Source organism: Notechis scutatus, chromosome 3 (assembly GCF_049901735.1).
Source record: "Notechis scutatus isolate UNSWTSFEM ecotype Mainland chromosome 3, rNotScu1.2, whole genome shotgun sequence".
NCBI lineage: Eukaryota > Metazoa > Chordata > Lepidosauria > Squamata > Elapidae > Notechis > Notechis scutatus.
Window position 1 is genome coordinate 105,200,895 of NC_142011.1, and position 15,476 is coordinate 105,216,370.

Consider the following 15,476-nt stretch of genomic DNA (forward strand, 5'->3'; position numbering starts at 1 on the left):
CATTAGTAAAACCTTTCCTGTCCTAAAGGGCTGTTCCAATATGTTTAGGCTGTTGCACAAATCTAATACCTATTGGAAAAAATAAACCCTAATTAAAGGGATTTTTATTAGGAATACCTAGGATTTCTGCAGTAATTGTTTTTGGGCATTTGAGAAACTGTAATAGTCACAGATGTAGAACTTTATTTACTGAATGACTATCAATTGATTTAATTTTTTTAAAAAAGCTTAGTTAATAAGAATGCCACCATTTTACTCTCCATCATGAATGTCTTTTTAAGGTGTTTTTTTTTTTTTTTTTGGCTTGAACCCAAAGCAATCTTTAGTCTGGATTTCTGAAAATAACACATTCAAAAATTTAAGAATCTGAGAACTAATCTGAATATTCAAACCCAACAACACAAATAGTAAGGAGAGCAAATAACAAGCACATCTGCTGAGTAAGGGAATCAGACAAATGGACACACTTAATAACTGATGAATAGATTTAGCTTTTAAAAAATGTATACTCATTTTTTTGTGTTAATACATGGTGCATTTCAACACTTCACAGCTACATTTTCGTGTATTTGAAATGTAATCTGTATAATATTGCTTTGAAATCATCTATGTCACATCACACTTGAAGTGTAATATTAATTGCCTTATTAATCACCATGCAAACCTCTGGTTATCTTCCATATTAACTCAATGGCTTTGAAATGCCATTACTTTTAACGAAGGGAGAAGCCTGTAACAATTTAATTATCTGCCCGTTTTTAAAAAGCTAAATCTGGAACCATTCAATGAGCCATTTTATGAATGTTATGAATTATCAGAAAACTCTGCGAAAGACAGCACCTATTTTCCTCTCCTGGGATCGCCTCCCCTACTTCCAAGATTGAACATTATCCAAACTCCGTCCCAAGTAAGCAATGAGCGTACAAGCGATTGCTTCATAAGGACTAGAGGCATCAGCGCGAGCCTACAGTAGTCATCGTGGCTCCATCTCAAAGGGCCAAAACCGCAATACCGCGCAACAGAACCCTTCAGCCATTTGGCAGCGGGCTGAGCGAAGACAAAACAGCTCGAGGCATTGCTTTACTTACTTCTTCCGGCTTCCTGACGCCCGCTGTTGCTATGGGAACCTATGACGCCTTTTGCGTGGGCTCAAACGCCCCGCCCAGGAACACTCCCCCTCCCCCGAACCTCACAAGGGCGCTTGGAAGCATCTGCTTCTCGGCTCCTGCTTGCTTCATTCGGTTCCCTTATTTCTTTAAAGAGAGCCGCTTTGTTTGTTTGTTTGCTGTAAGGCGCCGTAGAGATGCAGCGAGCACCAGGAATAGGGAGCAGCAGGAGCTAATGCTTAAAGAATAGTTAATGGCGCCGATTTGGGGACTTTTACAAGGAACTCAATCCAGAAACGTTAACGTATTGTTGGGATGAGTGTCTTGAGGTTCCGGATAGAATACTTGTATGCATTTTAATGTTCCAGTGGTTGACTTCATAGTTGTCTTTGCAATCAAGCGAGGTGTGGAGTTCTTTGTACTCTCCGAGTTTGGTTGTTTGCTTGCAAACGTTTCATTACACAACTACTCTCTCTGTATTTGTGTGTATATCTATCTATATATACACACAACTTAAGAAAACATGTATGTATGTATATGTGTGTGTGTGTATGTATGTATATACACACATACACACACACACACACCAGTATCTCATTGGATAATCCCAATTATTAAATAATTTAACTAATTTGATTTTTCCTTGTTTTATTCTATTGTAGATGTGAACATTTTTATTTAAGAGACTCACAAACCAATCAAATCCCACATATAATACCAGGCACTGCAGCAGAAAAAAAATTCCAACACCTTGTAAGGATAAGGGCCATTAGCCAGGTGTTTTTATTGAAGGTGCTACTTATGACCTTGCAAATAAATATTAACAGATAAGCATACTTGAAGTATGTTAGAATGAAGTATTTGGATATAAATGAAGGTGGTATGTTTCACAGATAGCAAAGTTTCTGTAGCACAGTATAATTTTTGTCCATGACACAAAGATACGGTTCAATATACAGTATTTTACAATTAACCAACATTTTCTAATCAGTCAATAAAACTAGCTGCTTCAAAATCATATTCTTTGACCCATCCAATGGATGAAAATTGAATTCCATTTCCTCTTATCCCTAGCAAAGGTATAACCCTTTTCATTACTTCCAAGGGAGAAGTCTGAACCACCTTGCTTGAACAATAAATTCTTCCATTTTATTAGTTCCTACTCAGTCTAAAAGATATGCGTACTCTTGCAAAGAAAATAAGATTTGGCACTTTAATAATGGCAGCTAGGTTACAATCTTTTAAATGCTGTTCTTGTATCAACGGCAAGGCTCATGCAACCCAAAAGTTCTTAAAGAATGGAAAGTTAATGTTTTAGGAACAACTTTTTATGCCATTCACAATTATTCAGGCATTTTGAATTTATATTCACAGCTTTATATAGAAACCACTATAACAGTTGAATAATGTATTTTTGAAAATGTACTAGTTCATGCACCAGACTAAGTCAGATATGTATGGTCTTTGTCCTTTTCTGTTCAGCTGAATCATGGTTGTTATAGTCAAAAAATAACATAAAACAAATACGGATTGACATTGTGAGAACTCAACCAACATGTTCTTTGCTATGATGACTGGGAGAGAAACTAAGATTTCATAAAAAGTTGATTTAGTCCTTATTCTTTTCCAAAACTGGCCGTTGTTTGAGTGAATTTGCAAATGAATAGTGAAGTTAATATTGCACTTGATTCTGGGCATACTTCAAGCTACTTTTCATGATAATATCAATTAACATGTTTTTATTATTCAAAAACCTTCTAGCTACGTGTTCCCTTTAATTAAACTGAACATTTCATGCAGAGATCTTATGTCACAAAACCCAATGTTTTCTTAAACACAATCCACAGTAGATAACTTTAGTAATACTGCTTCCAAATGCTGGGCTAGCATACATGGGCATCTGTTTGCAAATGGAAAGGAGAAGCATGTATGTAATATCATGACCTATGATGTCATTACGGCTTGCACTAGATGTTCATGCTTGTGGGCTGAAATATGTGGTTAGCAAGTTTTGATACATTTCAGCATCATTACTGTAAATACAGGCACTTCATCTCCCATCCGCCATCTGTCTTCATACAGTATTCTTTAATTGCAGATCCTATTATATTATAGTTTGACTTTAGGATGGAAACAGAAAATTGAATTTGTGTCTTTTAAAGAAAGATTAAAGGTTAAAGAGAAACAAAACTTTTACTTTAGAACAAACTTAGAAGAACATAAGTTTTATTTCAAAATAACAAATTCAGTATTCTTTCTGTAAATGTTATTTGACAGTAACATAATTATCAAATATAAATACAAGCATTCCATGCCAGCAATTCTTAAATATATACAATAATTTTTTAGGAAAAGCTGGTTTCAGTGTGAAAACTTACAGTGTGAAACTAGTTCTGTTAAAATGACATAATTTAATGGTTTAATTTATATCAGTCAAGTAAATCTTATATAAAATCTTCCAAGGTTCCTTTCAGTTTGTCATCTAAGAATTTTTTTTAAACAGAGCACTGAAACGGGTCTGTTGATTTTCAGAAAATAAAGGGTATTTAAAATATTTTTGCACAATGAAAATCTTCCAGTTGCCCTTTTAATACTATGAAGTTGCTTTTATCCTGAAAAACAGTTGACTCTCGTGTTCTGTGGTTAGATCAAATCATTTAAGTAATTAAAGTTATACTACAGAAAACAAGTGCAGTATAAGTTGAGTTTGACAAAATTAGACAAAACAAGAGAATAACTAGCATCTATAATGCACTAGAGAACCATGAATCAATTAAGGCAAGACATGAAATATATACAAACTGTATTTTCCCCATCTCCAACTTTTTTATTTACTTGAGTCACAGCCCCAATGCCTTGTGTTCACACTGACTAGTGAAACAGAGTTCTCTAATATTTACTGGCTATATATCAGTCCTGTAGGGTATTAACTGTCAGCTGCCAATATAGTGATTATGTGTCATATTTGCAAAAATATGTCTCAGGGTGTTCCATACCTAATCATCTCATTGTTACTTTTTTCCCCTCATTTTTATTTTATTTTTATTTTATTATTTAATTTTCTCATTATCTCATCACTTTCAAAGGAATCTTACTGAGCAAACTTCTATTTTAACTGGAACACTGAAGCTTTCCAAGTCAGAGCTTTTCTCAGTTCTTCAGTACTAATTATGTTCTGTATCACTGCAGTGATAATTAATAAAGAATGTAAAAATAATGGGCATATGACCAAAATAATGGGCATATGACCACCAAAATAATGGGCATATGACCACATATTAATGATGTTTGTAAAAAAAGATATTATAAAGATATTATGCTCATAGTTGAGAAAGACTAGCTCACAGGAATCTAATGCATAAAATCTGCTGGCTGTGATAATTTTTACCGATAGAGGGGAAAACTGCCTATGATTGCAAACAAAAAGAGCTTCCCTTCCAAATTCTTCAAACTGGGATCATAACAAGGAAGAGAAAATTATATAAAACCTACCTTTCATGGCAACCTCTTTTTTAAGAAAATAGTTTTATACACTTGTTAACTGGGTTAATAATATCACATTTAAATTGGTCTTAAACTAAAAAGAAAGAAAGTTTTAAACACATTTTGTTTTAAACTCTGTGATCTTCAGTAGAACACATCATTATTGCAGAAACTGGTCCTAGTCTGAATGTTAATGGAACCCACAAGGCTATCCCTGATAACTTTGCTATAAGCCTACAATGTTAACAGTTCAAAAACTAAAAACTAAATGAACCTGGTAGTAAATGCCCACTCTGTGTTGTCAGATTATCAAGAAACTAAGCATCAAAGGAAATACTAGACAGTATAGTCAATTACACTGGGCTTTCTTTAATTTAAAAGAAAAATACTGAAGGATGTCAAAGCAAAACATTAGACATATTTTTCACAATACATTATTCATACAGACAATAATTTTACCCTTCAAAGCAGTATTGGATCATGCCCAACTTTTATTTACCCTTGGCCAAATTATAACTTTTACTATCATCCGTTGCATGGCTGCATCCGTTGAAATGACATATTTATATTATTACTATTATAGGAAAAGCCCACTTGTGGCAGGTGAAGTAAACCAGGCATTAATACATTCACTTACAAGGGAGGGATATATTTGACTCATCACCAAAGAGGGTTCTCAGTAAGATATTTCAGCAATCCTTTATGGTATGGTATAAGAAATAAAATAAATAGTAAATGTACCTTAACTGTTCTTTATTTTTTCCCTAAGCCCAGTGTTGACAGACATATCTATTTTTTTCTCAGGTTCTGGACAAAAGTAGCATTCATTCTGTAGTACAAATACTGTTCAAATGTCCCATTTCAAGTGATTCTGACAGAAGACCTATGCAAATAGTCACTATTATCCAGATCACACAATACTACTTTTTTAAGGAAACAATGGGTAAATGAAATACTACATAGAGAACTATTTGCAATAGGCAAAACTTAACTAGAAATTTCTTCACTAACCTTTTTGCAGATTTCATAACCAGCATGGAAATGGCTCATATTGGAATAGCTAGGAATGAGAATAATCTATTGGGCTTTCTACAAGTTTAGCTGCCTTGGGTGCCAAAATGCCATCATTTTCCAGAAATACATACAATTTCCTTTTTTTAAAAAAGGCTAAACTCATTTATATCATTGGGCCCAATTTGTTATTGTTTGACTAAAGAGCATCTTCTGATATTGGTTCTAAAGACAACTCCCAGAGGTCTTCATATCTTAAGAGGGCAAGACCAGGAACGTGGTTTCACATAATCCAGAAAAGTTGGCTAGAAGACATAAGAGGAACAGTAATGTTAGGCAAAAAGTATAGAATACTTTTCCTTTGTCTAGCCCCATACAATAAACTACATTTACTCATACAATAACCCAGATATATTTTCATTTGGTAACCAGGGAATGCAAAAAATTTATAGAGAACCCTAGGATTTTCATAAATCTACAAGACTCTCCTTGCTAATAAAACTCTCCAGACTTTTTGGAGGAGAAATCAAAATTGCCATCACTTCCAAATAGTTCTCCCTCAGATCCAAACCCTCTGTTTTGAAACTGCTCCACTATCTGAGATTGAACAGCAGTAAACTTATATGAGGATAAAGCAGCAAATCTATCTGGGTCCAGAGGCTTTTACAAACTTCTACAGTCCAGGTACCAGACTTGGGGATTATACAATGACATTTCACTCACTCACAGTCTCATTGTTACATGCCCTTATGAGATGTATTCTGGCACAGCACACCACAACAGAGATGGTGAAAATCCTAATGTACTGAGTGGAACCTAAAGGTAGTGAAGAGTCTAAGAAGTTAATAGAATGAAGAAATTACTAACTTCCATACGCATGTGGTTCCTTGCTCCTTTCCTGCTCTACCTCCCAAGAATGCATGGTCTTAATTTTTCTAGAGCTGGAGTGCCAGCTGAGAAATTCATAATGCATATATAATTTTTTGTAGTTCTTGTCTCTAAATTCATGGCTCTGAATCGTAACTGAACCTATTTTTATTACAAACAGATTACTCACATTTTCCTTGGGACAATACTGACGTGCATATAACTCCTGCCCGTAAAGGCAAATAAGGACACCATGGCCAAGGAAGAGGGACGCCCACATGATGATGTTAAAAATGGGGTTTTTCCGCTGGTCATGGAGAATGAAGTTGAAAACCACTGAAGGAAGGAAACAACCATTTAGATTGTAAACCCCAGTCCCCCCTCTAGATCCAAATGCACCAGAACATTGTTGCAATGATAAAACATGTTTAATACATTACAATGCTAGTCTGTCAAAATTAACAATGTAATTTGAATTTTATACTCCAATATGGGAAAATTAAAGGCAGAACACACAGCTGTTAAGAGGAGGAAGAGAGAACTTTTCACTCTACTCTGTTTTTTGTTTTGCCCTTCTACTCTCACAATGTTCCCCAGCAAATCAGGGACAGGCTTTACTCACTCCATCGGTTCTCCAATAAGTACTCTAAGATATTCCCACCAAGCAACTCCGCCCTCACTTCAAAACTGGCTCCAGAAAAGAAGGAATGTGATCTGAGATCAGAGATGACTTCTGGATCAGAGTTTACAAATGTAGCCATCTGGAACCTCACCATATTACATATTGCAAATTAGCCATTTATTATTCAAATTATTATTTTTTCAACATTTTGCTATACTGCTGAAGGATATATTTAATACTTACTTCCAAAACACAGGAACATGGAGAACATGACTGGATATAGGTAACCCAAGCAAATGGCCATGACATATTCATGTACTGCAGCAGAAACCATGAAAACTGACAGCATAGCAACTGCTTTGAATTTTTTCCCGAAGAACTGAGGTTGACAGACAAACAAGAGAAACAATGTCCAAAGTTTTAAAAATATATTTGTGCAGCTTCTGGAAATCATCCAAAACTTCCTATTAGCAGTTTCTACAGAAATTTATAAATGCAGATATTTTTTTTCATATTCATTTTCTACCAATATGGGCTCCTTTAGAAGAAATAGTGGTGTAAACATAGCACAAATAAATACATATATGATATTTCTCTGAAGAGAAAGTTCCCATTAATTTTTATACCTAACTTAAATATATGTGCCTATCAAATAAGAACACAGAAGAAGAAAATGATTAAATTCAAAATGTACAGGTGTACTGCCTCCTTATGGCAGGGAGTGTTCCTGGGGAGTGATGAGTGAGGAATACTGGGAATGACTACCAAGACTACATACTGCCAGCAGAGTCACCCAAAGCACGACTATCATCCCAGCTGCCAGCTAAAGCAAGTAGGCACCTATATTGGGCAGAAGTGATATAGGAAGAAGCCTGGAGTAGGCAATCGCCTCAGAGACAATAGCAAAACCATCATTTCATTCTATCAGAAGGAGGCAAACCGCTTCTGTATTTTATCAGGAAAATCCCAGAAATATAAGGGGGGGAAAAATGGTCTCCGTGGATGGGTGGGTACACTGTAATTTTTGTATATTTTTCCTCTTTTTGTATTTAGATTTATATGTATTATGTTTGTATTATTTGTGTTCAAAATAAAAAAAAAAATAAAAAAAAAAGAAAGAAAAAAAAAAAAAGAAAATCCCAGGGATAGAATAACTTGGAGAAAATCTACCTAAAGTGGTTACTTAGAATTGGCATCAACATAATTAGTAAATTACTTATAAGTTTGCTGCTTACCCAAAGAAAATCCCTGTAGGCATAGTAATACAGCCAATCATGTACCACGATATTCCAGGTTCGGTAATAGTTTGAAAAAGATGTAGAATTCCACCAGTCCTAAAAAGGTGTAAAAAAGAAGAGAGAATGAACTTCAGAATTGAGGACCGTTATGTCAAGGATCTGCTGCTTCTCAAATATTTGAACAGCACCTAAAACATAATCTCAGATCTCTAAATTGAGAGATGCTGCAACTTTACACCAGTTTAGTGGCTAAGGCACTAAGCCAAAAACTGGGAACCTATAAGTTCTAGTCCCACCCTAGGCACAAAGCCTCAATTACCTGATAAAACATTCTGTCAGCGAAGCGGAGCACCTCAGCAAAAGCATTAAGCCAGCAATGAAGGAATGCAAAGAAGGTCAGGAACAAAATCAATACACCTACATAAGCATTAAAGAAAAAAAAGCAAATTAAGTTTAACTTAAAGTTAAAAAAACAGGCTTCACCTTTAGCCTGTTCAGTGTTCTAAATATCCTAATGATACCTATGAAAACAACAAGTATGGTCTGTCACTTTTAAGGATTACTTTTAAGAAGTTACCTTCTGGGGCAGCATTTGAGTGAATAGATTTCAAGAGCATCTCAGCATCAATGCATGTTTGAAAAGTGGGATTGAGGGCAAGACTGTAATGTGCAAAATGGAAGAAAGGATGAAAAGGAAACAGGCAGAACAAGTTGACCACTAGGTGTTTGGAACAAAGTTTAACAATAAGAAAAAAGGAAATGTTTTATATTTTTAAAACATCCACTTTGAAGATTGTTCACTTCGACAAGTGGCAAGTAGAGGATTACTTAGTGGTCAATTCAGAGTTGTTATATTTTCTAGCCATGGTGACGACCACCTCCTCTGCATAACCATCCACATAGCACCACCATATACGTAGGTGTGTCTATAGACCAAGCAGAAGGAAATATAGTGGCTGGGAATATTTGAAACAGGGGAATTTTTTTTTAGAAAAACAGCAAGAATGGAGTTTACAGTAACTCAGAAACAATTAGGAGATAGAAAAAAGTGTTAAGAAGAAAGCTGTTATAGGAAGAAGTCAATATAAAAGCAGGAGAAAGAATGAGAGATTGTGAAATATGAAAAAAGGAATACTGCAAAATGCTTCTGGGAAAGAAATATAATTGAAACACAATTTCAAATAGAGGTTCACTCAATGCAAAATCTCTGGCCACCAATTGCTGCACAAAATGGTGCAGAAGTTGATGCACCATGATATGCTATATCCAGAAGCAGGAAAACGATAGCAGCAAAAAAATGTAGAAGCTTATTTGTATTCACATTATTTTAGAAAAATATAGGGCTGCCCATGACTAATGTTCTTCTGGTACAAAATGCCTGTAAAAGAAGTAATGCTTGTCTTCTCTTATTTCCTCTAATCCTAAAGAGGTCATTTGCTAACACATATCTAACATACCACATTTGCATTGCATTCAAAAGCTTTGAAGGAAAAGACCCACAGGCTGATTAACAGGAGCTCACCTGGAAGAATAGAGTTGAAGATGCAAAGAACTAGTCCTCGTAGACTGAAGTGTTCCAAGCTATAATTCCGATATGTTGGGATACAGAGTCTTACAAATATGTAGTAAGCATAGAAAAATGAACCAAGAATCTACACAAGAGGGAAAACCAAAATCATTTGACAATCAGAGAAATTTCGAAGGAATCATAGGGAAAATTTAAAAAAAAAAAAGTTGACCATCCATCTCCCTCAAGTGACCTTCATTTATTTTACTGCTGCTTAGAATCTAATTGTTCTAGATATAGGCAGAATGGTAGAAAATATACTTGTATAAGTAAAGAAAATTATTTCTTTTAGAGCTTCTTTTAAAGCTTTTCTTTTGCTGACTTGTTTAAATCCCTCCACAATAGTCTTACAGAACCTAAACCTCTCCAGTTGCCTTAGGCTACAATTCCATATTCTGGAGGCTTCCTGTAAGTTGCCTCTGGTGGAGCTTCAGCGTTCTCAGTAGGCAAAAGAAAAACGTGGAAGAATGCCTCTGATCACCCTTCCCTATGTATGTTAGTGGTCTGGACCCATATGAACAAATGGTGGTGTGGACTCAACAGTGAGTTACTGTCTATGATTTTAGTTGCCACAGGAGTTAATAACCAAGGGGATTGATTAAAGAAAGAAGAAAAAAAAAACCAGAAATGGGAAAGGAAGGAAAGTCTACTTATTAAGGGGGCCCTTCCCACATATGACTAGCAAAATTGCCGGAACGGATGGGAGTGGGGCGATGTTCTATTTTAAAATGCCTCAGCTTTGCCGCGGGAAAATAGCTATGGATCCCCAGCTCTTTGTTAGTATTACTATGTGCATTTTCTCAGGATCTTGACTGAATATATAGCATACTCAAGAAATGAAGCAAACACAAAAGAAATAGTTGCTTTGAAAACAAAGATTTTCTAGTACTATTTCTATAGATCCTGAGGACTCTGAAAATGAATGCTGAAGAACTGGTTCTGGAAATAAGATTCAGAAACTGTTCAATGAAGAATCTGAACCATTTTCTTTTTGCCAATTTCAAAGTAATACAGATGTTCCAATTCTGGCTTTAATTTCAACATATCTAGAGGGCACCAAATCATGGAAGGCACCAGATCGTGGGAGGCTAGACTAAGCCAGCATCTTATGTTGGGCTTGTAATACGCAATTTGATGTACTTGAGAGAAACCACAGATTTAGTAGGCAGCAAAATAGGCTCTGATTTATAACAAGGGAAAATAAAGTGATATAGATATACACAGGCAAGACAGCTAATAAGTGCTTTTAGGTCCAAGGACTGTTTTCCATCAGGTAAATGTCAGGTACAGGAAAGTCACTAACCTGTGCAATCTTGGTAGCCAGATAGCTCCATCTTATTGTAGGTGTTCTGAAAAGAATATGATATCACATTTTCAGTTCTCAAATGGTTTGGTATTATTCCATGTCATTTTTTAGCAAGTATAATTAAGTGCACTACCTAGATATTGATTATAGCAAACTCAATATAAATTCAATGGCAACGTAAGAATATATCACAATATTTCAATGATATAATGAAGATAAATTTGATAGGTATGACATTGTTCATCAAAACACTGCATGTTTTATTCTGAATCTGATAAGTCATTATTGATATTGTTATACTTTGATTTTTTTTAAAAGTAATTAAATGAATAAACAATGCTGGTAGAAATATATAGCAGAAGAATATGAAAAAAAAAGATCTGAAGGCTTCATATAACCTATTAGTAATCAAAGTTCAACATCTTTTTTTGGTAACTGAAAGCACGGGTTGAACAAAGGAAATGCAGAGCAATTTTGCTTTGCTGATAAAAAGTATGCTTGCTAATGAGGTTGCACAATGTATTTAACTCAAAAGTTATGATAAAAATATTTAAGGTAGTCTACAACCAGTCGCTTAGCCCAAGGCCTGAAGATACCCATGAGGATGAAAGCAGGCCCGAAGCCTGTGGGGAGGGAAGCACCACATGGGGTAACCCAGGGGGTGGGGAAGGTCCTGGGAGGTCTGGGGCAAGCAGTCCAGAGCCTGTTGCTAGGTGTCCCAAGGCATCCCCCCACCTCCCAAAGAACTACATTCTCTCCTTAATGATTGCATCAGAGAGAGCAGGGATGGTGGTCATTAAGTGAGGGGATCACATGGTCACTCCACTTAATGACCATCACGACTTGCAACTGTAATGGGCAGGCTCCATTCCGGTCATGAGTACATTTGATTGTCTGCCACTCTTTAATATACAATGGGATAAACAAGTGAAGAGAATTCAAATCCTAATCAATATTTCATAGAATTAAAGACTAAGATTGTTATAAGCAAAAAGAATATAAAGTTGGTTTATTTGATTAAATTTAAAGTAACATCTTTATTTGCAAAGTTGTGGCAACCCTTTAACGACTTTTTACGGACATTGGAATTAAAAAGTTGATGTTTTATAAATTTGTTTATAGATAGGGGATGGGACATGGGATAAAGCGGTATCTATTTGTAACTTTGTAGTGGGTGAGGGGTTTCTAAATTTGTTTATAGTTGTGGTGGTTTGAAAGTCAGTTCTTTACGTATTTTCTTATCCCATTTTTCTTTTTTCTTGTACTTTTTCTTCATATTATTCTCTTTCTGTAGGTTTAGCTTATATTAGTTTTTATTACTGCAATCAAAATTCTTAGTAAAAATTACATCTAAAGAAAAAAAATCAACAGGCTAGTTTTTTTTATTTATTTGTGTCCCGCTTTCATTTTTTTACAAATAAGTCAAAGCAGCGAAACATATCCCACACACCTTCCTCCTCCTGTTTTCTCCACAACAAGAACCCTGTGAGGGGAGTTGCACTGGTCAGGAGTGAATGGCCGAAAGTCATCCAGCTGGCTTTCATGGCTTAGGTGGGACTAGAACTCCTGATCTCCTGCTTTCTAGGCTGGTGCTGTAATCCCTAGACCAAACTGGTTCTCTAGCTGCATCTTGGCTAAATATTAGCAATACTACAAGCAAATGCATACAGCAATAGCAATAATACTTAGACTTATATACCGCTTTATAGTGCTTTACAGCCCTTTCTAAGCGGTTTACAGAGTCAGCATATTACCCCCAACAATTTGGGTCCTCATTTTACCCACCTCGGAAGGATGGAAGGCTGAGTCAAACTTGAGCCTGGTGGGATTTGAACTGCCAAATAATAGGCAGCTGGCTGCAACAGAAGTAGCTTGCAGTACTGCACTCTAACCACTGTGCCATAGAGGCTCCTCTATATAATACCTATCCCTTCATAACAGAATTGAAATTGCCATATGCAAAGTTATTCATTACCTGGGATATTCATCTCTGTAAATCAGAGTGGGAGCAAAAAGAAAATACAGATATTGGGAAACTTTAGGAAGATGAAAAGAATCTGGAGGGAAAAAAATAGAAGAGTAGTTTAGTACTAGAACATATAACATACACACAAAAATAAACTCAGTTTTTCCATCTTGTTCCTGGCTCTTATTAATTCTGAGTACAATGATGCTTCTTGTAAGATAAAGAGTTCATACCAGTTGTGCCTATCTGGACAAGTCCTATATCAGTGTTTCTCAAATTCAGCTGTATAGACTTTAATTCCCAGAATTCGGGGAGTTGAAGTCTATACAGCTTACATTTGTTGAGGTGGAGAAATACTGGCCTGTGAACCAGTCCAATCAGATAGAGTGCTACTCCCAGGACAGCAAAAAGGATAAGGTTTTGTCCCTGACACCTGGTACCAGTAGTCCTTGACTTATGACCACAATTGGGATCAGAATTTCATTGCTAAGCAAGGTGGTGGTGAAATGAGTACTATCTGGTTTTATGATTTTTTTGCTATGGTTAAGTCAATTACTACTGTTGTTAAGTGTATCATGCAGTCATTCAGCGAATCCATTGACTTTGCTTATCAGAAACCTATTGGAAAGTTTGCACATAGTGATGACATGACCCCGGGATATTGTAACCGTCATCGCAATATGGTGATTGCCAAGCACCCGAATTTTGATCAGTTTGGGTAGGCTGTGTCGGTTGTAAATGCGAGGACTGGTCTTGAGTCGCTTTTTTCAACACCATTGTAACTTTGTAGTCACTAAAAGAGTAGTTTCAAGTTCAAGACTACCTATATGGAATTAGCACAAGGGACAATTACTCACTTGACTTTTGAGGAGTAGCAGAGATTATTCGGGGAACATTCTCCCTGACAAAAGAGTGAGCTTTCATCACAAAACGTACCTATAAATAAAAAGACAGGTAAGATCCATTTAAAATGATAAAAAAAATGGCAGGAAAAGGGCAAATATGCAAGAAAAATATATACTATATATCAAAATTTTCTATTTTTAAACCTAGTATTAAGCCATGATCATAAGGAAAAATCTTGAAAAGTTTTTCCATTATATCAAGAAAGGGCCAGCTCACAAAAAGATGCTATCTGTCCAAGAGTGTAAATTCAGCATATTTTTGTCTTTCCACAAAAGAGAACTTTTTTTGCTGCTTTGGTTACTTAGTAAATTCATCATACATATAAATACATTCCAAATGCTTGACATACATCAGGATAACCTTCCTATCTTGAATGTATCATTCTTTCCAAAACTAAGTATAGCTATTGTATTGAAACGGAATGACCGTGGGAAAAATCCAGACCGTGTCTTCTCTTCCTTCTACCCTAATAAGATTGTCAGTCCCAGCGGTGGGGGTTTCTAACGGTTTTGTCCACCTCTGTAGAACCAGTAGCTCTGAAGAGCAGCAGACATAGAACCCGTTCTATGTCTGCTGATGTTTTTGCCCACCTGCCTGCCCGGGCTCTTACCTGACCTTTATTTCCTGCTTTTTCAACTTCAGCTGCCATGCAAGGCACAGCTGTAGTTAAAAAAGCAGGAAAAAAGTGCTTTTGCAAACGCTGCTTTTCTGCACACAGAGTGCTGATGACGATTTACAGGCACACGGGCAGCGTGCAGGGAAGCACATCGTAAATCACCGAACCTCGTAAATCACCGAACTGGTAGTTAACCCTGTCGGATCCCACCCCTGGTCAGTCCTCATTTTCAAACTAGGATTACTCCTAAGAACGGATCAAATTTGTAAAGGTGCTGGTTGTCACCTTTAAAGCCCTTCATGGCTTGGGGCCAGGTTATCTGAGGGACTGTCTCTGGCCAGTCTCATCTACCCAACCCATCAGAGCAGGGAGGCAGGGAATGTTGCAGATCCCATCCCCTAAGGAGATACACCTGGTGGGACCCAGAAGAAGGGCCTTCTACGGGGTGGGCCCTCCTCTCTGGAACATCATCCCCACAGAGATTAGAATGGCCCCTACTCTAGCACTCTTCTGAAAGGCACTGAAGACCTGGTTCTGCCAGCAGGCCTGGGGAACCCAGAGTGGAATGGAGCCCATTAAATGGCTTGGGTAAGGTGTTGTCGCTGGGGCAGGGGGGTTATTTTAGTATATTAATTTATTATATGACTCTTATTGGTTTTATTGTTTTTATATGGGGTTTTATATTCTGTAAGCTGCCTTGAGTTGCCATGTGTGAGTAGGCAGCAATATAAATTTCCTAAATAAATAAATGTGGACAATAGAGTTACCTAGTACCATTTAAGGATTAT

At 36.4% G+C, this 15,476-nt stretch overlaps 2 protein-coding genes across 6 annotated transcripts in view; both read right to left on the reverse strand.

Annotated features, from left to right (window-relative positions):
* The window catches only part of AXDND1 (axonemal dynein light chain domain containing 1), a 36,216-nt gene extending 35,110 nt beyond the window's left edge, over window positions 1-1,106 (reverse strand). For 3 of the 4 annotated variants that reach the window (XM_087960884.1, XM_087960885.1, XM_087960882.1), the window contains exon 1: window positions 841-1,078. The gene's annotated coding sequence lies outside the window, so the exon portion shown is untranslated. The other variant, XM_087960883.1, reaches the window with a different exon arrangement.
* Window positions 1,107-4,941: 3,835 nt separating this feature from the next.
* SOAT1 (sterol O-acyltransferase 1) overlaps window positions 4,942-15,476 on the reverse strand; it is a 33,216-nt gene continuing 22,681 nt past the window's right edge. For both annotated transcript variants that reach the window (XM_026669216.2, XM_087960886.1), the window contains exons 8-16: window positions 14,024-14,102; window positions 13,176-13,257; window positions 11,198-11,243; window positions 9,850-9,979; window positions 8,647-8,744; window positions 8,325-8,423; window positions 7,333-7,468; window positions 6,658-6,803; window positions 4,942-5,905 (exon numbers count right to left, since the gene is read on the reverse strand). In XM_026669216.2, coding sequence (XP_026525001.1) covers window positions 5,849-5,905; window positions 6,658-6,803; window positions 7,333-7,468; window positions 8,325-8,423; window positions 8,647-8,744; window positions 9,850-9,979; window positions 11,198-11,243; window positions 13,176-13,257; window positions 14,024-14,102 — 873 coding nt within the window. In that variant the 3' untranslated portion in view covers window positions 4,942-5,848. The remainder of the gene's footprint in view (window positions 5,906-6,657; window positions 6,804-7,332; window positions 7,469-8,324; window positions 8,424-8,646; window positions 8,745-9,849; window positions 9,980-11,197; window positions 11,244-13,175; window positions 13,258-14,023; window positions 14,103-15,476) is intronic.